Below are 27,709 nucleotides of genomic sequence, written 5' to 3' on the forward strand. Positions count from 1 at the left end.
AATTTCCCTTCCCTTTCGAGGCTGAGCCGTGTAACTTTGGAGCAATAGATAATCGTAAGACACACAGACACGCTCATAGGGACGGCAGTAGCTGCTTTGGCTGTACTGAGTTCACGCCCAAGTCTTCAGAGGCACGCAGGCTGGCACCGTGGGTCACCAGGTCTCACCAGGTGGGACAAAGCCCCAGGAGAGGTGGAGCCACTCATCTGCCGTGACCACTGAACAGCGGTCAAGGGTACAGACGACTTCCGACTTCAGTAAGCTCTCCCATCCTGCAGGGAGCCCTTTCACGTCTAGAACGAGTCCAGGCCAAACGAGGGGCACTTCTTTCTTTTTATAGATCAGCAAGTGAGGGAATAACGTGCCCGTGTAATTAGCTGGTCAGATGAAGGGAAATATTTAAACCGTGGGTTGAAATGGTGCCTTCAAAGGCTGAGAGGCTATTTTCAAGGACTTAAAAAAAAGACAATCACAGCCCGTGCAATCTAGAATTTCCTCCAAGGATGCAATTTGAAGGCCCACAAATGTGAAGTCATTACTCTGTCCCCTCCTCCTTCGCTCCTGGTTGCACTGGAAGGTGAAGGAGCCGGGGCAGGGGAGAGGGGAGAGGGGAGAGGGGAGAGGGGAGAGGGGAGAGGGGAGAGGAGTCACCCACCGTGAGCAGGAAGGGGTATGTGTTCTCCCCCAGCTTCTTCATCAGGCTCTCCTGAAGCTTTGTGGGGGCCCCCGCGGCCCCCACAGGAGGGAACACTTGGACCTGGGAGAAGTACAGGTCCCTGCGGAAGGTCAGGCCAATCACATCGATGTCTTCCTGGCCGTACCGGAAGGCGCAGGTCAGAGAGACATACACTGGAAGGGAGACAAGAGGAGGATGGGCTTGTCCCACTGGCGTGGTGCCTGTGCCTGGCTGAGTGGGTGTGGGGCAGCCACCGACATCCACCCATTAGCATCTAGAACCACAGCACCCACCTGTTTCTGCAGATCCAGCACCTTCCCTGGGGCTTGTGGTAATTACTCTAAAGTGTATGTCAGAGGACACAGAGGCACCTTCCATGAACCGCCTGTTTTGCCTTCAGGCTCCCCTGTGTCCTCCACCCTATCACCCCCTCCTCTTGACCCGCCTGCTCAGGGACCTCAGGAGGTGCGAGGTCGCTGGGCTTCTGGGGACAGGATGTCTGCATGGAGTTGAGAATGAAGGTGATAAGCAGAGGGAAACAGCACTAGGGAGCAAAACAGACCTGTGCCAGACAGGGGCCTGCCAGAGGCGCTGGCCAGGGCCTTATGGACCAAGAGGACAGATGAAACCAGATCCCAGAAACGCTTCTTTCACATTGTTCAGAAACCCATCAAGCATTCTCTAAGCCAAAACTTCTGCAAATTCAGGTTAATCAAACAGATATAATCTGTGCCTCCAGTGAACCAAAATGGATTATATAAAAACTATACGTTTTGAGGGAGGACTATTTACAACAGTCTTTAATGGGGTAAATAAAAGCATGCAAAGCTCATTATTCTTGAACAGGAAGCATATCAGAAGTGGTGCCCCCAAGTCCTAGAAGTCATCGGTTGCAGATTTTGTCTGTGTCCTCCCCACTAAGCTCAGAAGAGCCAATGATCACTTGCCTGTCCCTCATCCAGTGTTTGTAAGAGAAGGTGCCCAGAGATGCCTGGGCGTTATGCCTCCCTCACTGGACAGTGCTTTCCCTCAGAGCGGGAGGCCTTCTCTGGCCAAGGGTGTGGGCTGTCAGGGCTCAAACCAGGATCCTCCTGGTGCCAGAGGGAAGCAGGATACCCAGGAGGAAGTCAGAGACAGCAGAAGGGGTGGTTTTCAACCCCATTTCTGCCATGACCCCTGGGTGCTGATGGCCCCACCTCTGACGTGCTTCCGTGGTCACATCCAGGGGTGGGAATGACGCCTTGTAGTTGCCAGTAGCAACCACTCTAAAAAAGCGTATTCACAATGGAACAGAGTCAGTAACGTTATCATAAGGAGAACTGGGGTCTGCCCTAATTTAGTTCACACAACTGTTATTAGCACCAAATTACTTGCCACACACACCACAGCTGCCAGACATCTTCAGGGATGCTGTGATGCTGTGGTTCAGAACCACCACAGTCAGCATTTAAAAAAATGAGCCTTCCAGCAGGGCTCAATTTCCCATCAATTTCCCTCCTGAGTTTGCCTCCAGCAGAGAGCCACAAGGCACAGGGTGACCACAGAGCTGATGGAGCCCACAGACCTGCTCTCCACGCTCCGTCCACCGTTTACCTGTCCTGCCACCCTGAACAAGTGACTCCCTTGGGTCTTTACCTTCGTGTGGGAAATGAGGACAATGAGCTCTGATGTGAACAGGACAGGGTCCTGAAGATTATACCGGGGAGTGTGGGCGACAGGGCCTGGCAGCGATGGGTGTGAGAGAGCGCCAGCGGGCTCCCCGACCCTCCGCCCCCAGAGCCAGCCAAGACCAGACCAGACCAGGTCCTCAGAGTTCAAGAAGCCCGCCTCACCTTTCTTTCCCTTCACAAGTGCAGGATCCACCAACACGACACCATCTACACGGGAAGGAAAAGGATAATGAGGGTGGACAAGATGAAAGAGACCAGAGGCCTTCTTTATATATTTATCTGTGGTTCTTTAGTTACACAGTAATCCATGTTCATTATAGGAAAATCAGAAAGGAGACTTAAGCAAAGAGCGAACAAAGTCACCCAAATTTCCACCATTCAGAGATACCCATTGTCAAGATATCGGCACAGGTTTTTTTTCCAGATGTACATACACTTATATGGATGATTTTACTGAAAAATTGAGATCCCACTCTATATACTATTCGGTTAACTGGTTTTCTCATGCAACTATATATTGCAAACATCTATTCTTACACACACACACACACACACACACAATGTACTAATCATTCTAATGACTATACATTGCTATTGCTTCATTGAATGGATGCACCATAAATTATTTAATTAACCCCCTCTTGTTAGGGCATTTAAGTTGTTTCCAGTTTTCCCCATTATAACGAGTATTTCGAGGACCATCGTTACTACATACATCTTTGATCTATCAATGGTAGAACCGGATTTGGCTTTTGATGACATATTGCCAAATGACCTTCCAGAAAATGTTCTGCTGAGGGACATTCTCATCCTCAAGTGCCTAAAAATGCCAGGGTTGTTTTTTTTTTTTTTTTTTTAACAGTCTTTTTAAAAATAGCTATTTTACTTGAAATAATTATAGATTCGCAGGAAGTTGCAAAGATAGCACAGAGAGTCCCTGCGTATCCTTCGTTCGGTCTCTTCCAGTGGTTACATCTTAGATAACCGTCCTGCAATATCGAAACCAGGAAGCTGACATGGGTACAGGATACAGTGTGTGTACAGTTCTAAAGTCATTTTATCTCATGTGGAGTTTTGTGTAACCACCACTGCAATCGATAAAAAGAGGTTCCCCCCACCATAGAGCAATCTCTTGGATCATCCCCTCCCCCTCCATCCTCTGTCCCCGGGGAACTACTCATCAGTTTATCATTTCTATAATTTGGCCATCTCTAGATTGTTATATAAGTGAAATCACACGGTATATAGCCTTTGAGACTGGCTCTTCCCGCTCAGCACAACGCCCTTGAGAGCCATAAGCTGTGGCGTGTATCAGCGGCTCATTCTTTCTCATTGCCGAGTAGAATTTCACGGTATGAATGTACAGCAGCTTGCTTACCCTTCTTCACATATTGAGAGACATTTTGGTTCCTTCCAGCTTGGAGCTGTCACACATAAAGCTGCTATAAACAATCGTGGACAGGTTTTTGTGTAGACGTGAGTTTTTGTTTCTCTGGGATGAGTGCCCGGAATGCAATTGCTGGGTCATCTGGTAAGTGTATGTTTAAGTTTTAAAGAAACCCCAAAACTATTTTCCGGAGGAGCTGTTCCCCTTTACATCCCGGCCAGCGATGTATGAGTGATCCAGTTCCCAGTATCCTCACCACCGTTTGGTATGGTTGCCATTTTTAATTTTAGCCATCCTGACAGGTGTATAATGATATTTCAACTCACCGTGCTTTAATTTGCATTTCCCTAGTGGCTAATGATGTTGAACATTTTTCCGTGTTCTTTTTTGCCATACATACATCTTCTCTGATGAACTGCTTTTCATGTTTTTTGTGTGTTTTCTTTGTTTTATGTACAGTTTTACTCTATTGTTTTTAAGATTATTTATTTTTGAGACAGAGAGAGAGTGAGTGAGTGAGCAGGGGAGAGGCAGAGAGAGAGGGAGAGAGAGAACCCCAAGCAGGCTCTGCCTGTCAGCTCAGAGCCCGACTCTGGGCTCCAAATCACGAACCATGAGATTAGGACCTGAGCCAAAATCAAGAGTCGGATGCTTAACTGACTAAGCCACCCAGGCACCCCTTTGTGCATAATTCTAATTGGATTTTGTTGTTCTTACTGTTGAGTTTCTTTATATATTCTAGAAATGAGTCCTTTGTCTCCCCCACGCTCTGTAATTGTTTCTAATCAGCATTGCACCTCATGTTTTAATTTGCATTCCTACAATTAGATTATTAGCAAAGCTGATTTGAACTGATTTGAAAGAAATACAAAACTAGCAGTTGTCTGATGACTTAAAGGAAAACCATCATTAAAATTACAATCTTGGGGCGCCTGGGGGGCTGTTAGTTGAGCTTCCGACTTCGGCTCAGGTCATGATCTTGCGGTTTGTGGGTTCAAGCCCCGTGTTGGGCTCTGTGCTGACAGCTCAGAGCCTGGAGCCTGCTTCGGAATCTGTGTCTTCCTCTCTCTCTGCCCCTCCCCTACTCACAATGTGTCTCTGTCTGTCTTCAAAAATGAATAAATGTTAAAAAAAAATTTTTTTTTTTAATTACAATCTTACTCCAAACTCAACTTACCCACAGGCTCTATTTGGTCAACATCGTCTATATAGTCTCTCTTCCCCAGGTAGATGGTCACCTGTGGGAAGAACACATGTGGATTCCAAGTGGCCAAAGAACACTAAAGCACTAAAGCGTTCATGTTAAAAATCAGCAACAACCGAAAAAAAAAAAAAACAAAAGAAAACAAAAAAAAACAAAACAACAACAAAACAAAATAACCAAAACCAAACAAACAAAACCCCTGGCCCCACAACAGCTGGCACATTTTGATTCATCTTGAGCTGCTGCCTGGCCCTGCAGCTTGCCCATCACCCACTCTCTCCCTGCTTGGCTGTGGGCAGAGACTATGGATTGCAGGCAAGGTGTGCTCTTTCTTCAGCCCCATAAATCTGCTCCAAGGGATTCTTCCCACCCCCTTGGATGGTCCCCATTCTCCCACCTTTTCCCAGAGCCTGGAGGTCTGGGAAACCCAGGTCTGACATCCCAGGTCTGAGATCATCCAGGTAACCTTGTTGAATTCACTGATAATACTTCCGTGGAAAGTTATGCTTATGCACATGAGTCTCCTCCCAACACTTAAGCCTCTTACAGCTGGCTGTTGAATGAACCAGTTTCCCCTCCTCATTAGAGGAATTTCTGAACGGAGTAAAGAGGCAGGAGGAGTTCCGTAATCCCTGAAATCCTACCAGATGAGCTCCTGTATGGGAAAACCTGAACCCATGCCCTGAGAAAGAGGGTGTGGGGAGTTGGGGGGCAATGACCATGGTTTTGGTCCTCTTGCTGTCTGTTTCCATGCCCCTGGTAGTGAAGGTCTCTGCCAACCCCCTTTATGGAAGCACATAGGTTGTGTTCATCAAAGCGCACTGCTCTAAGCCACAGGGTTGTGAGTGCCTTAATGGTAAGAATTCTTTCACCTTTCAGCCGTCAAGGTTTCTGCCACAGTATCTGATACACTGCAGGGATCTGATCAGCATTTGCTAAGGGCCCCAATGAGTGAGTTCACGCACCCTTCCTAGCCCCCTTTCATCCCTAAGCCCCTTAAATTCATATTTTTATTTCCATGAACCACCCAAAATAATTTGTTGGCATTCAATCATCTCCTAGATCTACTCCCTCACATCAGATACTCTGGAGTGAATCCCCGTGCCTTCTAAGTTATTTGTATTATTGATGAAACACCCGAAGGACTGCATAGTCAGGTGGCTGGGAAGGATGGTGTGAGGATGTGTTCTGGACAAAACAAACATTAGTGTATACAAAGCCCAGAACCAAGAGAATGCTTCTGGAACCAATGGTTTCATCTGCAGGTGAAGGGCCACCAAATGGGGATGCAGGCTGATGGTTCCAACCTTAAAGCTGTTGAAGCATTTTAAGCAGGACGAAAGACTGAATAGCATTTCGGTGCTTATCATGTCCCAGGTGCCAAGCTAAGCACTGACTACAGTATTTCACTGAATCCCCACAACTGCTCTATGAGACAGGAATTAGCCCCATTTTATAGAAGAGATGACATTGGCATCAAAGTGGAGAATGGATGGACGAGAGGAGAGCCAGTTGGGCAGCTGACTGAGGCAGGGAGGAGGGAAGAGAGAAGGTGGATGGAGAGAGTGTGTTTTCTTCTTTTTCAAGCTTTAGCTTGGAGGAAGAGGAGCTGGAAAGGTGGTAGGTTAAGGGGAGTTTGTTGGTTGCTGTCTTTAATACACCTGAGGTCCGGGGGCGCCCGGGTAGCTCAGTCGGCTAAGCATCGGGCTTCGGCCCGGGTCATGATCTCATAGTTTGTGAGTCTGAGCCCCACATCTGGCTCTGCGTTGACAGCTCAGAGCCTGGAGCCTGCTTCAGAGTCTGTGTCTCCCTCTCTGCCCCTCCCCCGCTCATGCTCTGTCTCTCTCCTTCAAAAATAAATAAACATTAAAAAAACGTTTTTAAAATATGCACGAGGTCCATCCTTGCTTTTACGTTCAGACAAAGTACTGGTAGAGAGGGAAGCTGATGGTAAGACTCTAAGGAGGAGGTGGACCAAGAGACGTACGTGTAAACAGCATGAACCTTGGATGGGAGCAAAGGCATGTGTTCTGCTGCAACTGGAAAGGGAGTGGGGGAAGGGACAGGAGCAGGTAGGGAAGTGGGGCCGAACAATGCAGAGGTGCAGCCGACATGTTGTTTGCTCAACCAGCAGACCCATGTGCCCTTCTTCCTGGACAGAAGTCGCCAACTGCATTCAGGGTTCACCATCCCCATGGGGCCCAGGCTAAGAGGAGGCCAGCCCCAGAGGATAATTCTTGACTGGCCTGATCCAATGATGATCATCCAATTCCTTTGGCTCAGGATTGGTTTAGGGTGGGCATGTGAGCCAGTTTTGACCAATCAGATATGACAGAAGTCTGCTGGAGGCTACTGGGAAAATATGTTCCCACTCTTAAGAAGAGACACCAGGAAGGCAACAGTCTTTTCCTTTCTCAGGAAGGAAGTGAGGATGAGATGGCTGGAGCTAGGGCAGCCATCTTGCCACCAGCTGGAGGATGAAGACCACAGAAGAGGGCAGAGTGGAGAGAATCACAGAGAAATGGGCCCAGGGCTCCTGGTGCACGCTGCCTGGGGCCATACAGAGCCTGCAATTGGAATAATCCTAATATGCGAGACATTAATTGATAGATTTGCCCACACACACAAAAATTCTAAATTTCTCGGTTCAAAGGATGTCTATCTAGGTGTGGGGAATAAAATAGTGGGAAAAACATATGGCCCAGCAGGAGTGGTTTCTCTCTTCTTCTGCCAGAAGTTGGGAAGACACAAGTGGGAAAGAGTTTGGAGAATAAATGGTTGAGGAGTCCCCAAATTATCTATCACCCCACAGTGGAGTTCCTCAGCTGGGAGCAGAAAGGGCAGAGTGCCCTGTGCAAACCTCTTTCTCTTGTGTTGCACTATGAGGGTCAGAGAGTTTCCTTTGGGCCCAGGGAGGCTTAACATTTGATAAACCCTAAAGGAAAAATCCAAAGTTCAGTTTTACAAAGCACAGAAAATAGAGCGCTGAGAAGTCCCTGGAGCACCTGATCTCAGAACCGCATGTGCTGGCTAAGCGTCTACTTGGGCCAGTGATGATGATTCTCTGTGTGCTGCACATAGACTCAGCGTCAGAACCAGTCTCCAGGTCTAAGCTGCTTGAGTAAAGAGTGGACTGATCCTGGGGCGCCTGGGTGGCGCAGTCGGTTAAGCGTCCGACTTCAGCCAGGTCACGATCTCACGGTCCGTGGGTTCGAGCCCCGCATCGGGCTCTGGGCTGATGGCTCGGAGCCTGGAGCCTGTTTCCGATTCTGTGTCTCCCTCTCTCTCTGCCCCTCCCCCATTCATGCTCTGTCTCTCTCTGTCCCAAAAAAAAAAAAAAAAAAAAATTGTTTAAAGAGTGGACTGATCCAACTGTATCAAGAGCCTTTGAAAGGAAAATTCTCAACCACTTCCGCGGGAAACCCTCGGAAGTCAACTAGAAGAATGATCTAGATCTACACCGTCCAGTGCAGTGGCGACTAGTTACAGGGGGCTCCTGGACACTTGGAAAATCATTCCAAACTGACATGTGCTATAAATGTAGAATGCATACCAGACTTCAGAGACTTAGAAAGTGAATGTAAAATGTCATCAATTAATTTTGATATCATTTGCATGTTGAAATGATAGTTTTTTGGCTATATCGGGTTAAATAAAAGTATATATGAAAATCAATTCCCTCTGTTTCTTCTTTTTTATAAATGTGGCTGCTAGAAACTTTAAAATAACATTTGCAGCTTGAATTGGACGGTGCCGAGCTAGATTGCTGGCCCCTAAGAAGCCATCAGGTGGAACAAGGAGACCCCGTCCATGGAGGCTGTGGTGTAGACCATCCATCAGTCTTCCCTTTAAGATAGTGTTTAAAATTTAAGTCATTGGTTCAAGGCCAGCCAAGTAAAATGGGGGGTAAGGGGTGGGGACTGAGAGATGAGGAGAAAATGACAGGTCTCAGGACTAAATTCTTGATGAGACTGAAAAGAAGTTGTATTTGTACAATTCACTCATTCATTCATATCTCATTGTCACCCGTAGAGACAGAAAATAGACACAGAGCTTCCTCAACCTCACAGGGTTTTGATGTTGATTGTGTCTATTCTTTTTGTTTTCTTTTTTCTTTTTTGAGTAATCTCTACACCCAACGTGAAGCTTGAACTCACAACCACAAGTTCAAGAGTCGCATGCTCTACTAAGCTGGCCAGGTATCCCCATCCCCGTGTCTATTCTTGAAAAGGCTCCTTTAAAAAAAATTGCATCAAGTTGCTCCCTTCTGTACCACTTACCGATTTGTCCCGGGAGATCTTCTTGAAGATAACATGGTTTGGTGCAGCCTTGCCGGTCTTCCCGCTGGCCGCCATGTTATCCTGGAAGCTTCTTCCACCGTGGGATGTAAGTCAGGTGTTAGAGGGCTGGGGAAAGGTAAAATGATCCTCAATATACAGTCAAGGACATTCTTGGTATAAAACCAACTTGTGAGATGCTGTGGATCCATTAGACATTTCTTTGGATCTGCTTGAATATCCATGTTTGATTAAATAAGGTCTTTGTCTAGTTTCTATTACACGGTGGTGTGCTTTTTTAAAAACATGTGTTTTATTTTTCTTGATAAGCCTCAAACATTTCTTAGAAAACCTCACTCAGAAGCCCAGCTAGATTCCAATGAGAAGGTTTTACTTCCTGATTAGCCTTTGGTATCATAACACTTAGCCAGGTTGGATTTAAAATTCTATCCTCACGATGTCTTATGGTAATTAGAATAGAGAAAGTTCCTGAAGACCACTAGATAACCACTTCACAAATATTATTTTCAAACTATGTCAAGTCCCCAGAAGTTCTTTTTTTTTAAATTTTTTTTTAACGTTTATTCATTTTTTGATAGAGAGATAAAGCATGAGCATGGGAGGGGCGGAGAGAGGAGGAGACACAGAATCCGAAGTAGGCTCCAGGTTCTGAGCTGTCAGCACAGAGCCCGACGCGGGGCTCGAACCCACAAACTGTGAGATCATGACCTGAGCCGAAGTCAGACGCCCAACTGACTTAGACACCCAGGTGCCCCAAGTCCCCAGAAGTTCTGCCCAGCAACTCATACTCAGCTGTTTTCCTATCCTGTTCTCTCACTGCTCCCCAGCTTTACGCACAGTGGAAAAGCCATCTTAGCTGTCCGGAACTCAGTGAACTGAGCCTCTTTAGCAAGCAAAGTCCCTGAAACCACACGGAGAAGGCAAACCTGGGACAGACCGACCACATGAAAATGCCCATCGTCCTGACCCTTGCTCTTCCCTGTGCTTGCCCCGAGTTTCCGAGAAGCCTTGTGCTGGGGATGGTCATGTACCTTGTGCAGCCAGATGGGCCCGGGAGGCGAGGAGAAGGGCTCTGTCCCTCTGGGGTGAGCAGCCGGCCCTGGCTCTGTGTAACCAGATGACCCCACCGAGGCCCCTGGCTGATGTGCGTGGGGAATTTGTAGGGAACTTGGGGAGGGTGCCCACACCCAGGTCTCAGTGTCTAGAAGCCAAATCCCATTTAAGGAGCAGGGTGGAGAAGGGATTAGGGTTGAGACCGGCGAATTGATGGTTTCAGCAGTTCTAAGCATTAGGCAAAGGCACAAGTCTCCGTCCAGAGGGGCTCACAGGTGCAGGAGCGCCAGTGGGGAAGGCGTGGTGCGGGGGTGGATAGCTCAGGAAAAGCTGCTTTTTATCCTAACCCTCTTTGGGTTCTGGAAATAGACTGATTAGCCCTTCACCCCCAGTATCACCAGGACAGGGGATTTTCGAGTGCTCAACAAACTTGATTAAACTCAGCAGGTGGCTAATGCAACCTTGGGCGTGGGGATAGAAACAAAAAGGTCAAGGAGAAATGTCAACCTCAAGCCGAATCCTGGTGTTATTCAAGCCAGACCAGATGGGTGCCTCCCCTCCACCCCTTGCCCTCCTGATTATTGTCCCCAGTCTTGTCTGTTCCTCTCCCCACCTGCACCCCACCTCCCCCCTTGTCTCTGGAATCTGTCCACATCTTCTCATCCCCAGAGCCTCCTCCTGAGTCCACACCAACCCCTCTGCTTCCTTGGACCATAATGTCTCCTGCCGTCTGACTACCTCCATGTCCAGCCTCCGGCTCCTTGTCTGCAGTGGAAGAGGGGCCTCCCAAACCCTGACCTGTCCCCTCCGTTTAGTATCTCCCACTGTTGTCAGGACACGGGCACCATGTTGAAATCTCTACCTGCTTTCCACATTGTCCTGTACCACATTTCCCCCCACTTCCCCACCCCCACTGTTCTTTTTTGCCTGGAACAATCCTCTTCTCGGGGCACCTGGGTGGCTCAGTCAGTTGGGCGTCCGCCTTCGGCTCAGGTCGTGATCTCACAGTCCGTGGGTTCGAGCCCCGCGTCAGGCTCTGTGCTGTCAGTTCAGAGCCTGGAACCTGCTTTGGATTCTGTGTCTGCCTCTCTCTCTGCCCCTCCCCCACTCACGCTCTGCTCTGTCTCTATCAAAAAATGAATAAACGTTAAAAAATTAAAAAAAAAAAAAAAAGAACAATCCTCTTCTTCTGTCTTCAACTTGCTGACTCATTTCACCCTTCGTGCTGTAAGTGAGGAGTCCCATCGTCCGGGGAGCCTTCCCCAACTTCCGGGGCTGGGCTGGAGGCACAGCTGCATTTGATGCTTGTGTGGTTATTTTATGATCTTTCTTCCCTCACTTGACTCTTGGCTCCAGGAGGGCAGGCACCCATCCTGTTGTTTCCCTCACCTCTGCGTTCCCGGTGCCTAGAACGACAGCTGCTCACAAGAACACTCAGGGAATGAACACATGGGACACTGCAGACACATTTACCTATTGGACTTGACCTTGTGTCCGGGAATGAAGCCAAGTCTAAGCAAAAAGCATGTTCTAACACTTTGGGGTGTTAGCATCTATGGAAACATTCCGGGGGCTCCCCCTCTGCCTGGACAATGCCTGCAAGGCCCTCCCAGATTTGCTCCCCTGTTACCTCTTGTGAGAAGGGAGATGACTCATTTTCAGAAATACCAAATAAAAGCTACACTGTCTAGTTAACAGGTTTATAACCTATTGGAAGTATGTACAAACCCCCCCCCCCCCCCAAAGGAGTCCCAAACCCTTACACACTTCACTTCTTGCTTCTTCTTCCCCTCTCCCTTTTGAGCGCTTATTTCCAGAGGCCAAAGAACACGCGCCAAAGAACAAAGGGAGGAGGGAATGAACATTTGCCCCAATCAGACTACTTCACTTCACTTCACTTCCCTGTGCGCTGAGTCTCCACATCCCTCCCTTGAGTGGGCTGACACGGGCTTATTTCTCACTACCTCACCCACTTCTCCGGCCTACTGGTCTCTTCACTTTTCTCTAAAGCTGCCACAGGGCCTTTGCGCTTAACTGTTTCCTGTTCTGGAACACTCCTCTCACAGAGAGCCACTTCCTTTGGGTCTTTACTTCAATGTCACCCCATTCACCCCACAGCCTGTAATGTACCAGGTCGCCCAGAACTTGCAGCCTTCTCTGCATTATTTTTCTTGTCACTTATCACTGTCTCACATACAGGAGAATCTGTGTGCCTTGTTTTCCTGTCTGTCCCCAGCCCCATCATTCCTGGAATGCATGCTCCAGGGGGGATAGAGACTTCCGACTACCTATCCCATCTCCAGCACTTAGAAGAGGGATCTCACTAGCCTTGAAGCAGCCCATCGATGAGTCTCTGGATTGCAACAGTGTAATAGCTGGCAGAAACTTTTTAAATTTCTAAGGGGGAAAGCTTTTTTTTTTTTTTTTTTTTTTTTTTAAACCAGAGGAATGCCAGCAGTAGCTGGCAAAAGGAATGACAGAATTAGAAAAACATCATTTGACAAACTGTGATTCCATTAGCCAGCCATGCCTTTTGATTTTCTGTATTTTAGTATGTATGTATGTAGGTATGTATGTAATCTCTACAGTCATTGTGGAGCTCAAACTCACAACCCTTCACAACCCCTCGATCAAGAGTCACCTGTTCTTCTGAGCAAGCCAGGTGCCCCATATTTTCCCTATTTCTGTTGCCTTGCCATCTGGGGCTCTGCGGCCCCTGGAGACTGCTAGCCCTTTCCTAGAGGCAGCCTTTCATACGCAAAGTAACCAATTCAGAGCCCACACACCTTGGAGGCCTCCTTTCCTCCCTGGTCAGGCTCTCACACTGAGCTACTACTGCCCTGCCCTAATTATCCCCAGACCAGGATTCAGACACTGGAGAGAGCCCATCACTAAAGAGCCGGAAGAAGTTATTCAAACTCTCCCAATCTTCAACCCACATATCTTGCCTCATCAGCTCTTTCCTGGGGAAACCACAGAGACTCTTGCCCATGTTTTCCCCTCCATCCCTCTGCCCCCTGACGGAATCTGGTGCTTCCCCATGTGGCCCCACGTGGCATGGGCTGTCCCCTCCTTTTGGGAACTGTAACAGATTATCTTTTCAGTGGCCGTTGTCTCCTGATCTGTTGGCCTTACCGTGGCTGAATGATGGTGAAAGTTACTATCAAATACTGATGAAATGATTGACTCAGACAATTATTCATTGGAGTCAAAGGCCTCGGGTGAAGAGGTGATGGGGAAATGGCTGCTCCTATAGCACCAAAGTGATGGCATTTGGATCCTGGGCTTATCACAAGGTGCAAGCCTCACAGTACTGGGGGGACCAGGCAGGCTCCATGGTCAATCTCAGAATTGGCAATGATGCCGACCAGATGTCACGTGTCACCTTGGGTTAACTGGAATCCATTAAGCCTTCAGACATCACTTCTAGTTTATAGAAATGCAGGGAAGAGAGGAACGAGCTAGATGGCACGAGAGAGTGACTAGATGAATGGAAAAGTGGCTGATGTCTTTCATGAGTCAATGTCACAGAAAAGGGAGGTACTAGATCAAAAAACGTAAGGGACCCAACCTCCAGATGCAACGTGTGGTCCCAGACTGCATATCTCCAATTGGAAAAACCGGATCTACAGGACATTTTGGGTCTACTGGGAAAATCTGGATATGGTCTAGGTGGCAGGTAAGACGGAAATATCTGGAATAAAAAGGGGGAGCTAGTGACTGCACAAAGAAGATTATAGGATGGCATGCGTAATATGATCACACCTTGCAAATACACACCTATGCACCTATGCAAACTTGTGCCTATATGTGTATACACACATATGCATGTTTAATATGCAGAATCTGAAAGGATACGTATAAGGAACTAACAGTGGTCTGTGTGTGGTGGGTATGTTAGGTTTCACCTGTTTTAAAAATTTTTTCTCCAAGAGTCATTTACTTCTCCCATAGCGGAATGGTTAAAATATAACATTGTCATAAATTTAAAAGAATCTCTGATTTTTTTTTTTCCCCTTAAAAACACGCACACAGGGGCGGCTGGGTGGCTTGGTCGGTTAAGCGTCCGACTTTGGCTCAGGTCATGATCTCGCAGTCTGTGAGTTCGAGCCCCGCGTCAGGCTCTGTGCTGACAGCTCAGAGCCTGGAGCCTGTTTCAGATTCTGTGTCTCCCTCTCTCTCTCTGCCCCTCCCCTGTTCATGCTCTGTCTCAAAAATAAATAAACGTAAAAAAAAAAAAAAAAAAATTAAAAAAAAACAACAACAAAAAACCACGCACATAAGAGAAAGGCAAGGGCTGCCCTGAGCGGTGGCCGCAGCACCTGGGACCCGCCTGCAGCTGTGGGTGCTCTTGGGACGCCCGTTCTCTTAGCACCAGGCTGCTGGGAGGGTGCAGATCGGCAGACTTCAGTTGCTGACCTGCCGACGCCTGGCAGGTGGGAAAAACTGGGGGTGGGCCGGATACCAGACCTCATTTGTTGGGAAATGGCGTCTCTGGTAGTCGTTCCCAGTCTCTGGTCTGTGATGAATTTTTCTCTGCTTGGCAGAAAAATGAGAAAAAGAAGGGCGCTGTTGTAAGTTTTGTCATGGAGCCAAATGCATTCAATGTAAATTATCCTAAGGTTATGAAGTTCTCAGCTTTTGGATATTAAAATGTCCTTTCTCTCTCTCTTTATTGAGGCATTCTTTACAGACAAGTAAATCTGCCCATTAAAAAAATTTTTTTTTTAATGTTTATTCATTTTTGAGAGACAGAGAGAGACAGCACGAGCTGAGGAAGGGCAGGGAGAGAGGGAGACACAGAATCTGAAGCAGGCTCCAGGCTCTGAGCTGTCAGCACAGAGCCCAATGCAGGGCTCGAACCCACAAACCACGAGATCATGACCCGAGCCAAAGTTGGACGCTTAACCGACTGAGCCACCCAGTTGCCCCAAGTCTGCCCATTTTAAAGTGTGCAGTTTGAGGAGCTTAACTACCCCTATGGTCAAGACAGAACATTGCCATCACCCCCAGAAGTTCCCTGGCCCCTATTTCAATCAACTTCTCCACCAACCTCCCCAGTCCCCGGCAACCACTGATCTGCCATGAGTTTTGCGTTTTTCTGAAACCTATTGTTTACAATGTAGGGAAAAGCTGGAATAATACAAGCAACACCCACACAGTCAACACTGGGCTCTGACAACGAACACTTCCCTGTGTGTGCTCCACCTGTCTATTGCTTGTTCCTTTGGAACCCTTTGAAAGTAAAATGCAGACATCATGACACTTCACTCATAAATGTTTCAGAATGCAGCTGCTAAGCATAAGAACAAAATGTCCTCTCTCTTATAAAATAAAGATTAGAGTAGATGGTAGTTCAGAAAAAAAACATCCTTACTTGGCCCAAAGAAAAAGTTGTCAACCTTTCTCTAGTTATTTTGGAACCTGACTGCTCTTTGAACGCTCGCCGTCTGGGAACCACTGGCGACAGCAATGCCAGCTTCTCTGGAGTCGGCATCCGGTGCCACGAAGCTACAAGCCCTGGGCTTCCCCTCCCAGTACCAGACGCAGCACCAGGCTGGGGATGTTCAGCTTAAGAAGCTTATGGGCTTTGGGGCTAGGTTATCGTGTTAGGGTTTTACGAGGGCGCGTGTGCAAGGAACGCTGGCATACTCCGCTAAACGTCAACTACAACATGAAAACCTTGTGTCCTCATTGCCTTGGTTTCACCGAAGCAGAGAGGACCTGAGAAGACTGGGGTCTACTGTATTTACGAAGACTGCCAGGGAATCAAGAGCTTTTAAAAGCCACCTTAATTCCAACATGCACCTCTTGGTCAACTGACCTAAAGAACAGACAGCTGTTCTAGGTCAGGCTGGTTTAGGGCATCTGAAACCATAAATGGAATCCTGTGGGTTTGGGCAGACACCTCGGAAAAGAACGTAGTCCAGGGGCACCTGGGTGGTTCAGTCGGTTGAACGTCCGACTCTTGGTTTCGGCTCAGGTCATGATCTCGTGGTTCGTCAGTTCAAGCCTTGCATCAGCCTCTGTGCTGACAGTGTGGAGCCTGCTTGGGATTCTCTCACCCCCTCTCTCTCCGCCCCTCCCCTGCTTGCTCTCTCTCAAAATAAATTAAAAAAAAAAAAAAAAAGGATGTAGGCCACACTCCACCCCTAGCTTGGTTCTACTCTATATCCACAATAAGAAGTGGCTGAATGCTTCCAGGGATGGGGAAATCATTACCACCTTTCTTTCAAACTGTGTGTGACCCATGGGGAAATTGTTAGGAAGGACTCAGCTTCCCTTCCACCTCTCTTCATTGCTGCAAGTTAATCCAGTATCTTCTACGTGTGACTCTTTCATGATCAGGACACAGATGGTCATTCCTCATGGGCATCGAAACCCTCTCACCATGCCGGGGGCCCACCCTTACGCAGATTTCGAATGTCTGTGCTGAGGCGTCATGTAGGGAATGGTACCTGGCGCTCCAGGTTTCCATGTAAAGGAGACATGTGAGACTCCAGACTGGAGTCCTGGGCTCTGTGGCCTACGGATGGGTCCACTGCGACCTTGGGGAGGTAGCTGGGCCTCGGCCTGCCACCTACAGACTCCTGACTTGCAGAGTTGGGGAGATGCATCGAATGTGCAGGTGAGTCCTACAGAAGGAGAGTCCCGTGCAGAGTGGAGGCAGGGGGATCCTGGCCAACACTTCCCTTTGTCCTCTCCCACGAGAGGCCAATGACATGTGCCTCGGGGGCTTCTTCACCCTGACCACGCCACGTGGGTCCCAACACCAGAGGGTCCTTCAGGGGTCATGAAGCTGCCTCAACACAAGATTTTGGAGCCGACCACAAACTGAGCAGCTTCCTCGTGACGCAGATCGCACGGAGGAAGACGCCTTTCCGAGGGGAGTACTGTTATGGATTGAGTTTGTGTCCACCCCCGACCCTGTGTGATGGGGCGCTGGGAGGTGATCAGGGTTGGATGAGGCCATGAGGGTGGGGCCCTGATCTGACAGGATTAGCATTCTTGTAAGAGACACCCACTCTCCACTCTGCAAGTGCAGCAGGAGGTCAGGCGAGCACGCGGTGCACGGCAGTGACCTGCAAGCTAAGGCTGCAGGACGGAACCCACCTTGTCGGTGCCTTGACCTCAGACTTCCCGCCTCCAGAAGTGGGAGAAAGGAGTATCTGTTGCCTGAGCCGTCTGAGCTGGTCTGTGGTGTTTCCTTAAAGCAACCTGAGCTGAGACAAGGGCGCACACTTTTCTTCAGGTAGATCAACTGCTCTAGATCAAAAGCGTTTGGAAAAAAGACACGAACCTGGTTTCAAAAATGCCCCTTTTTTTTGGTTGGAATTAGGGGTGGTGGTTGTCCACTGTGAATCCGCTTTAAAACGGCTCATTTTATGTGAATTTCAATACATCTAAAAACAGTACACATTTTGCACTGTGACCCCAAACCTACACCTACCTGCACACAACAGCTTCTACACAACACTTCCACTTCCTCTGTGGTTTATTCCTAGATTTTAACTACTCTCCATCCCTCCTCCTCTCTTGTCCCTTTGGCCCCCCTTTGGGGCTGTCTGGTTTGCTTTTTGCTGACTCAATCCTACTAAATAAAAACGTGACCAAGTGCCCACTGTGCCAAGCACTGCCTGGGGGTCCAGGATACGGCTGCTCCTGAGACTTTACTCACAGGCTCTTGGAACCATCTGGGCGTGTCCTCTAGGGATCAACACACTTCTGATTCCCGACCAGAAACCAGACTGTGTCCAGCCTGCGTGCTGCCTGGCCTGACTTACAAGCATAACTGTGGTTTCCTAAGTCTGTTTCTCTGGGAAAAGGAAGCCCAGAGCCCAAATTCACCTGCTCTCCTCTCCACATCTAGGGCCAGAGCAAATCCACAGGAGCCTGGGACACAGCGACATGCAGGGCTGCTTGTTCCCACGTGGGACACACGTACTGCCCCTATGAGCAAAGTCAACCAAATCCAGCATGCGGCATAGAAAGAAGTCTGCAACAGATACTGTTCTAGAATAAAAAAGACCGAAGAGGAGAACAGAATGTGGCCTTACTGTGGACAATCAATTCCCTTTCCTGTCCCCATGCGGCGCCCCACACTCAGGCAGATGCCTGTGCCATCTGCTCTGGCCAATGGGATGTGACAAAGGCGACCCAGGCAGAGTGACAAGTGCTTGCACACTGACGCATGCATGCTTGGTGCGTCATCCGTGTTCTCCTAGCTGCCCGCCAGACGTGAGGCCACCCTCTACTATTCATCCTCAACTGGGCCAGCCCAGCCCTCTCACAGAATCGGAAGAAATAATGGTTGTTTCAGGCCATTACTTTTTAAGGTAGTTTGTTATGCAGTGAAAGCTAACTGGATCCTGATCCAAACAAGCCAATCGTAAGAAACCCATTGTTGAAACAATCAGGAAAATTCGAATATAGATTGGATAGTCAGGGACACGGAGTTCCCGTTAATTCTTCGAGGTGTAACTTACGGCACAGTGTCCTGGTTAGCTTGGGATGATGCATGCTGATTTATGGGGAAAATGACATGCTTTAAGTTTGCTGTCAAATATTCCGGCAAAGCTGCGGGGGGGGGGGGGGGGGGGTGGACACGGGCAAGGGGAGGGGCACCGGGACTTCTAGCCTCATCAGGTTCTGGATCCACCCCGATGTGGGTGTCTTCACTGTGCCCTGTGCCAGTCAGTCAGGGCCAGATGAGGGCCGCATAGCCCTGGGCAGAATTGAGAGAGACGGGGAGTGTTCGAGGAGCACAGCCCAGCTAGAGCACAAACAGTATGGAAAAAGTATCTGGAAGGAAGACAGGGAGGGGTTGGGAGGCACAGACAGAAACCAGTCGGGCTGTGCTATGAAACCCAGAGCTTCCTGAGGTACGAAAATCAAATTTTGCCGAGATGAAGCAGGTTAAGAATAATTTTTTTGATCAGAGACCAATCTTACTGGATTGCACCAATTTCCCTCCATTTTCTAACAAATGGGTACATTTCACTTAACTCAAGATTTCCAAAGTTTATTATTGGCTTGCAAATTTGGGATTTCTAGCAAGTGGGAATTACAGTAGGGCACAAGAGGCAAGACGTAGTGGAGTAAAGGCCTGGGGCCATCTGGGCTCAGCCCCGCACCGCGGGCCTGGAGGAGCAGGCAGGTTGCAGACAATGGCGCCCGCTAGGGGTCAGGACCCTAGAACAGCTTCTTGCCAAGCTGTGAAACGCCCCGACTCGTGACACGGGATGCGGTTGGAAGATCACAGAATCTGAGAGCCACAGGCTCCTGATGACCACCCAAGATCTCGCAGAAATCCAGAAACGCTTGTGGTTTCGTGTGTGGGGCGTTTCATCATGGCTGCTCTCTCTCCCGGCGCCCACAAGGGTGAGGAGTTTCAAGTGCACCTTTCAAAACTTCCAGTTCTCTAAGAGCACGGTTGTGCTACGCATGTGAAGACCCTGGTACACTCAGCAATCTGGAACTTCCCAAGCAGCTCACCCCTGGGGGCAGGCAGGCCCCTCCCAGCTGAGAGCAGCTTCGCCCACTCACGCCGGCATCCATACAAAATCTGTGAGCCACGACGTGAAAGGTGAAAGACGAAGAGGGGCTTTGCAAGATTTCTAGGACAAAGACTAGCGTGTACACAGTACGTGCTTTACGAGTAAGGCACCGAGCTTGATTTATCACACTATTTGGGGAAACGACCTACGGAACAGAAGTTCATCCAAAAAATATGTCAAAACGATCAACTTCTGAGATATGTTAATGTCCGGGTCAAAGCCGACACCGCTTCCACAGAAGCGTACCAGCTCCGACCACCCGGACTCACCTGGGAAATGGGAAAACTGCGCCCACCCCACACCCCTGCCAGCAGAAGCCGCAGCAGTGGGGCAGGGCCCCAGATCTGACAGATGGGAGCATCAGGACCGTGAACTGGGTGCAAATCCTATTCCACTGCAGTGGGTGCCCGCACACTGAACAGCTCAGCCCTGGCAGTCAAGGGACCCGAAGAGAGCTTCGCAGTGCGGACGGACCTCAAACTGAAGCATCTCTGTTCAAAGTAGAGAGCAGCCAAGCTTCCCTGCAAGTTCAAAGAAAACAGGGTAAGCGGAGGCTACTGCAATGCTTACTTGAGGCCTCTGCTGAGAATGACTCACCTCCTCGAAAGTGAGTACAAAGAGCTACAAAGGGCTCTCTCAGCTCTTTGGAGGCTGCCGGCTGCCTCTGAGACTTCAGATCGTGATGGAATCCCAAGCCCAGCTGCTGGGCTAAATGGACTTTGGCAGGCCCCTCAGTAAATGCAGCAGTAAGCGAACCGGACAGCGGTCTCTCGGGGAGGGTTCCAGAACATCAGGACTCGTCCTAGCACTAGGCCGCTTGCTAGAGACCAGAGTGCCCACGAACAAATCACTCCTCTGTGAGGTAACTCCTGCCCCTTCAGCAAAGAAGAGGCCAGAGACCAACAGGAGACAGGTATAGCTCGTCACCAATCCTACAGGCAAGGTCTCCGGTGAGGAACTGGAGGCTCACATCTGCCACAGCACTGAGCTGACAGCGGGAGTTTCGTCGGCACGCTGGGCTCTCGGAAGGACAGATGCCCAGATGCAGGAGTCCTTTTGTCGGGTTAAGACTTACGTGTGACGTGAAACTGGAATGCTGGTTTTCAGGCAGTGGCAATTTGGGCTTAAATGCTGAATGACAAGGAGAGATTCCAGAAGAATACTAGCTGTTATTTACAAATGAACGAACACCAGGAAAAGAGATAAACAGCTTTTTCTCTTAAGGACAGAAGAGAATAAAATAACCACCAAGAGACACAGAGTTTGAAAAGTATAGAACAGATTTCTTTTTTTATTTACAATCAAGTTCTGTTGGGCAACATAATTAAATAAATAACAGCTGCGCCCTGGCCTATGAATTCCACCTCCCCTTGAGCTCTTGGAGCAAGCTGAAATGGGGGGAGGAGGGCCGGGGAAAGAGGGAGGACGGCGGCGGCCCCCCTCCTCACCCAGCTCCAGCTCTCGTCACCCACAGCTGTCCAGAGAACAAGTGCAGAAGGAAAAGTATAAAGTGCAAATGAAAAGGTGATAAACGTATTGGTGTTTCAGTCACTCAAAAACTAAAATGATATACACAGGTAAAATGCTAAGGATAAATGTGTAAAAAAACAAACAAACAAACAAAAAAGAAAGCCACAGGCCAGTTGCCCCCGGCCTTGATCATAACTCCTGAAACCTAAAGATGACATTCCCATGCTTCTTGGAATGGGCTTCTCGCACTAAAGCACCGAGGGGCTATTGCACGTAGGCTTGGCAAAAGGGCAGTGACCTGGAACTACCGGCTCCAGGCGAATACATTCGAGGCCTCCAATCCCTCGTCACCCGCGGGTAGAAGCGAGGCACCCCTGGAAGGTGGCGTGCACCCACTTTCTGGGAGTCTACAGACGGACACAGGAATACACTCTGCCCCTGCAGCACACTTTCCTGGAAGAAGGTTTGCACCCTTCCTCTCCCGCCTCCAAAAAGTATTTTTTAACCAAGTTGGGATTTATCTCTTGACTGAGAAATTAGTATATAGCACTGTTGGGGAGAAAGGACGCCCGAAGCTTTGAAGAACAGAGGCTTTCTAAGAACAGTTTGGGAGAGCTAAGGAAATTCCAACAGTAATCAGATGAGATCAGAGTAAGAGCCTCGTAATAATGACACAGACCAACGGGGAGGGACCACAGTCCTGTCTCCTCAGAAATCAGGGCAGCCCCCGCAGCCGAGGACAGGGGTAATCCTGTTTGGGTTTCTGTTAATCCAATGATTAAAGCGAGTTCACCAGGAAAATGACCCCAGGGTGACAGGACATGCATTCGGCCAGAACCAACCGTAGAAGGTCGGGAGAAAGCCTGGAGGGAGAACCGACCCCAGGCGTGTGGGGTGTTCCCGGCACTGCCGGCCTGCGAGGAAACCGGTAGGTGTCCCCGCTCCCCCCACTGAGGTATGGAAGATCAGAGCCAGTAGTGTTTCCCACCGAATCAGGGCAAGAACCCGCACCTCTGCTAAGTGACTACAGGGTCAGGTTCTCGCACTGTTATTCCTTCAGGCCGTAGAGACCTCAGCCCAAATCCTCGGAAATCCCGTGCAAAGGAAGCCACTGCGCCACGTGGCTCGGGCTCTCCACTGGCGGTCAAAGCTACACCCAACGCACCCCCCGCCAGGACAGAGCTGCGGGAGCCTGCGTGCGTCTCCGGCTTCGGCTCTGCTCTCTCTCGAGGAGGTGCCATCAATATTCTGACCACAGCACAGCTTTGCTTCCTTTGTCCACACTGACCACGTGGGAGCCGGAGGGGGACCACGCCACCGCATTGATGGACGAGCTTCAAAGGGAGAGGTCGGAACATGTGTGAGATCTCGGTGAACTGAACACTAGGTCCCCTTCACGTTCAGGGAGCAAGGCCTTTTCCAGGGCCTGGTTTACTTGGCAGTATTGCTCCCACTCACAGGCAGGCCCTTACTAACGTGCCAAAAAACCCGAAGGAACCCTGCGTTGTATTTTCGGAAGCGGTTTAGGAATGAAAGGAGCCAGGCCTTATCAAGGCTACTACCCCAAGGGGGCAGCTCGTACCCTCATACGAGAGCCTCAGGGGGCTGAGGGGCGGGCAGTGGCCACTGCTCTTGGGGGCGGAGAGAGGTGGTGACGGAGGAAAGCCCGGTGTCTCACTAGCAGCGAGCTTGGGTGGAGAACAAAGCTAAGACAGAAAGGAGGCCGGGGGAAGACTGAAAAATAGCACGCGAAAATCAGTGTTTACAAACAGTCAGTTTCCTGTGCAAAGGGGCTGAGAAGGGAGGAGAGGCGGAGAGGAGGGGCCAGTTAATGAGGAAGGCAGACTGTCTCCCCAACCTCTCTCCGGCAGCCACCACTCGAATGGCTCTAACCGAAACAGCCCGTGACACCAATAAGCACAACGCCGACCTCCTCTGTACTGCACAAACGGCCCCAGCTTCTCTCCACCGACCCAGCTCACGGCAGAGCAAGCGAGCGCACGCTGCCCTCACAGGGCTGACTCAGGTCCGTGCCCGAAGAGGAAAGGACCCCTGGGATGAAGTCACAGGACCTGCTCACGACCGCAGGGGGTTAACAGGGTTCACCTTACCCATGCTGCTTTGAAAGGACCTTCTCCACTTTCCCCGAGAGCACGCTCCAGACGTAGAGGGAGCCCTCAGCCGAGCCCGCTGCCACGTAACCACCGTCGGGGCTAGAGAACACGGAAGACCAGGTAAGGTGTCAACCGCCCACCCCCGATTCAGCGTCCTGCGGGAGAAGCGCCACACGGGCAGAGCCAGAGCTAGGCAAGGGGGCTGCCCTTCTCCAGAGAGCCTGCCCGGCGCTGTCCCGGGGAGGCGCCCACCCTCCCCGGAAGCCTTCAAACAGTTCTCAGGACACCAGAAAGGAAGGAGACGGTGATAATGACCCCTAGTGATGAGCTTACAGGTCACTCTTGGACACTCCCTCAGGGTGAGAGGGTGTGCAAAGGCCCCCTGGGGATGCACTGGGTGGGGGGTGGGGCGAGGGGCGAGGCGGGAGCAGCGCCACCACTCACCTGAACACAACTCTGGTCCAATCAGAGCCGCACTTGAACCCAGGGGCGCTGCAACCAACAAAGCACTGTTACCCCAAGAGCTCACCGCACTCGGGACTTACGAGCAGGGCCAGGGCCTCTGGTGTTCACGTGACCCCCCAGGAAACTGGCAAGATTCAAATGCAACCCAAACCAACGGGTCCAGTTACCTAAACGTCTGTCTGACGGCGTTTACTCGCAGATCGATGATTTTTAGAAGATCATCGCGAGAGCAGCTGAGGAGTTCGGTTCTCTCCGGGTTTAAGTCCAGGGCAGTGACCTTGCCCAGCAGCTCCATCTCCCGGACGATGCTCTCCGATCTACAAAAGGGAAGGGAAGTCTGAGAAAACGGGACACAGAAGTGTCAGAACTTGCCCATTTTCACCAGGATGCCGTGCTCCACGGAGAAGTGGGGAGAAGATAATTCGACTGGACCGCGGTACTCTTCAAGGACAGCGAATGTGTTCCAACCTTATAGAAATCGCCTCAGTGGCTGCTTTTGTTATTTTTTCTGTCAGTAAATTCTACAGTAATATTTTAAGTACCAGAACTCTGAATCTGGGAAGAACTCGTTTCCTTGCTCATTTGGGGGACGACGTGAGTGCCAATCAGAGCTCCGGATCGGCACAAACCGAGCAGGGCTATCGTGTATTTAAGGCTCTTTCAGTGATAACACTTTGCCGAACCCAAGGGCTCAGAAACTTGCTCTGGTGGGTCTGGGATGCTGTACTGTGCGTGGACGCATGTGTGGCCTCTCACGGGCTCCCTGCCTTACAAAGTTCGGCTCCGGGACCCCCGAGTCCGGCTGCGTGATTCCAGGTGTGGAGCTGGACTCCAGGGCGGAGTCCCCGGCCAGGGCTGTGAACGGCAATCCTGCAAGGCCCTGTCGGGTGATACAGCCAAAGGAGGTGTGGACCCTTCCGTAGTCACTTTGGCGTAAGCTTTCAATGAAATGATGTCCTACCCCAAACCCACGCTAAGTAACAGTGTTGATCTCATCGTCGCTAAACATGTGGCTGGAGGCAAGCCGGTGCCCTTCCCTGCACCTCAGGGTCTGTCTTCACCTGTCCAATCAGCGGGTGGACCAGGAGATTCCCGATACCCAGTTCGACACTAACACGCCATGTTTCAGGTTCAAAGAGGCTAACCAGGGGGTATGAATACAACTTGGAAGGGCTGCCCAGGAGGTGCCAGCTTCACGCCAGGCCTTCCTAAGCATCATCTAGAAGCACAGGCTCCTCGTCTCCACCCTCCACAACTGTCCTGCATTCACTGGGACCAGTAGCGACCTCCCTCCTAACCTCCCGGCCTCGTCCCACCGGACTCCCCTCGCCCTCAGACTCCTCTGCTCCCCCACCCGTGGCCCAACGACAGGACCCTCCGGCTCCCTCCCCATCTGTGACCACGCTGCCTCGGTGGCTCCCTAAAACGCGGTCTCCTGTTTCACGGGCCACCACTGAGTAACTCTGTCCTCACGTCTTTGGAGTCCTCCCGCGAGGACTCGTTCCCCTCCCATCCAAGGTCTCCCAAAAATTCTGCTCCGGTTTACCCAAATGTCCCTTGGAAAGCACAAACGTCACGTCCTTATCTGAACACAGCATCTGTCGATTGTTCCCCGCGTGGCTTCAACTCTCCCCTTCCTCACCCCCCAAATGCAGATTCTCCCTCAAATCCACTCCCCTGCCTGCCTCCCACGCTGCTGGAGGAGGTCCCCGTTCCCGGGACACCGTCCAGACAGCGCTAGCACCGTCTGCTCACTCGTGCGCATGAGGAGCAGTCCTCCCTCAAACACCCGATGGCTCAGAGGGTCAAGTCATTTACAAACACCGATCTGCTCCCGACCCACCACCTGCTGGTCCTGTCTGCCCACAGCCCGAACTGCCGTCTCAGCCGCACGAGGCCGTCCCGCTGTCCTCTCTGGAGAGTCTGTCCGTGAGCTTTTCTGCCACGTGACGCCTGCTCACTGCTCCAGACGCGTCCCGACCGGTGTTTCCTCACATCCTTGGACGGAGGTGCCCAGCCCTACTTCAGAACACTGCAGGCTCGCGTGTCAGCTTTAAAGCACCTAACTGTCCGTCTTCGCTTACGCGGCACTTGGTGAAGGGCCCGGTGAGTGCACAGGGCTCGCTCACAAGTGACCGCTGAACGCAACGGTCTGCCTCATGGTAAAGAATTACGGAACTATTACGGTAAGGGCGCACTCGGAGCTCATTTCCGCCACTTGCAGGGACTTTAAAAAGCACAACCCGGACACAAAACATCACCAGAGTTCCACCACAGACAGACCCTCCCCTCAGCCGCCTCCACCGAGCTCTCGGGTTTTATACCGGATGTCCCAGAAACGAATTTTCTTGTCGAAGTGTCCACTCATCACACACTGCTCTGTGCAGACGATATCATTGCAGCTGGATCCCGCAAACACGGTCTTTATGCCTGTAGGAAAACCATACGTTAGCGATCAGGCAGCGGCCCCTCGGTGGCCGGGCGCACAGCAGCGCTGCCCTCTCGCCCCAGCTAGCCGGAGCTCCTCATTTAAACAAAATCTCAAACGTGAAAAGCTGTCACTACCTCAACGCCACTCTGAGTACGCAACCGGACTTGCAATTCAAACTGTATCACACTAAACGCAGGCTTTCGGGTGGAAACAAACACCTCGCGGTTAACGTCTAATGGTACATATATTCAGAGAGACTGATTTCCTCACAGACTTTGCTGCGGAGATCCCAGAGCTTGAGGGTCCGGTCATGACTTCCGGAAACAATGCGCGCATTGTCCAGCAGGAACTTGGCAGACAGCACTTTGCCGCTGTGTCCTGTGAGCGTGTGCTAGGGGAGAGAACACAGCAGGGGTGAGCCTTGGGGGACACACGCACCACGTCGGGAGAGCCAGCTCCTCAAAACACCCAGAGATCTGGTCAGGAAGACTCAGACCAAAGGATACGTCATGGAGTGCGGCAAAACATCCAGAGAGTCTGTCTTTCGGCGCTGCCCAGGGGTGAGGTATCCAGAGGAAGAGGAGAAATCTCCCAGCACATTCCAAGACAAAACAAAAGCAGCGCAAACGTCACACACGCCTCCATCTTCAAAACAATGGGACAGGCAGCTGGAGTACCTTTTTGACATAAGCCCTGGGACAGATGCCACGAGTCCGCAGTACTCTCGTAGCTTTTCTGTAAAGCTGGCTTATATCAAATTACAAAATTCTAAAAGCCTGGGTTTTACCCAGTGCCTCTGAAAGTCCAGACCCTATTTAAAGTCAGAACAGACAGGTTCCCTGCAGGCATAATTTACAAAAGGAAACATCAGGACTCTTTAAATAAACAATTAAAACCCCTGGGGGTTTTTTTCAATCAGAGGTCTCGGCTTGAAAAGTCAGCTGGGAACCACACACACCAGCACTCCCGACAATCAAACCCCTTTGTGGCTGGCTGTCGGTGCCGGCCACGGAGCACAGAACTGAGGCCTCACCTAGGGCCAGCAGCCCCCCTACCCATCACAGCACTATCGGAGCCCCACGGGAGGCCAAGGGTTAGGGGAGGGGAGCCGGGGAGTCTGACTGTTCACAACTCATCGCTGACCTCTTTTCAGTGTGGGCCAACATGCTTATGTGTACAAACTGTCAAAGGCTCACTGGGTATTCATTGGTTTTTTTTTTTTTTTTTCCTAACCATCTAATAAAGAAAAAAGAAGAAAAGAAAAGCTTTAATATACTTACTACAACTGGTAACTAACTTACTGGGTTTCAACCCCAACTCCCAAGGAGGAGATCTCAGTTTTGTGTTACGCGTTTCGTGCTGGAATTTTTCAAACCAATCTTCC

The 27,709-nt window shown here is 50.2% G+C and overlaps 1 protein-coding gene and 1 non-coding gene across 7 annotated transcripts in view; both read right to left on the reverse strand.

Moving 5' to 3' along the window:
• ATG16L1 (autophagy related 16 like 1) overlaps positions 1-27,709 on the reverse strand; it is a 76,994-nt gene that overhangs the window by 19,975 nt on the left and 29,310 nt on the right. For 3 of the 6 annotated variants that reach the window (XM_049614658.1, XM_049614659.1, XM_049614657.1), the window contains exons 1-5: positions 23,427-23,513; positions 9,218-9,343; positions 4,911-4,971; positions 2,509-2,553; positions 656-849 (exon numbers count right to left, since the gene is read on the reverse strand). In XM_049614658.1, the coding sequence (XP_049470615.1) occupies positions 656-849; positions 2,509-2,553; positions 4,911-4,971; positions 9,218-9,292 (375 nt within the window). In that variant the 5' untranslated portion in view covers positions 9,293-9,343; positions 23,427-23,513. Of the gene's footprint in view, positions 1-655; positions 850-2,508; positions 2,554-4,910; positions 4,972-9,217; positions 9,344-21,107; positions 22,650-23,426; positions 23,529-23,873; positions 23,922-24,061; positions 24,212-26,218; positions 26,325-26,595; positions 26,717-27,709 lie in introns of those variants that run through there. The other 3 variants (XM_049614655.1, XM_049614656.1, XR_007454239.1) reach the window with 2 other exon arrangements.
• Positions 27,246-27,469, reverse strand: LOC125912013 (small Cajal body-specific RNA 6). The gene has a single exon (XR_007454581.1). It is a non-coding gene; the product is annotated as a small Cajal body-specific RNA 6 (non-coding RNA).

Source organism: Panthera uncia, assembly GCF_023721935.1.
Source record: "Panthera uncia isolate 11264 chromosome C1 unlocalized genomic scaffold, Puncia_PCG_1.0 HiC_scaffold_3, whole genome shotgun sequence".
In the NCBI taxonomy this organism is placed as follows: Eukaryota; Metazoa; Chordata; class Mammalia; order Carnivora; family Felidae; genus Panthera; species Panthera uncia.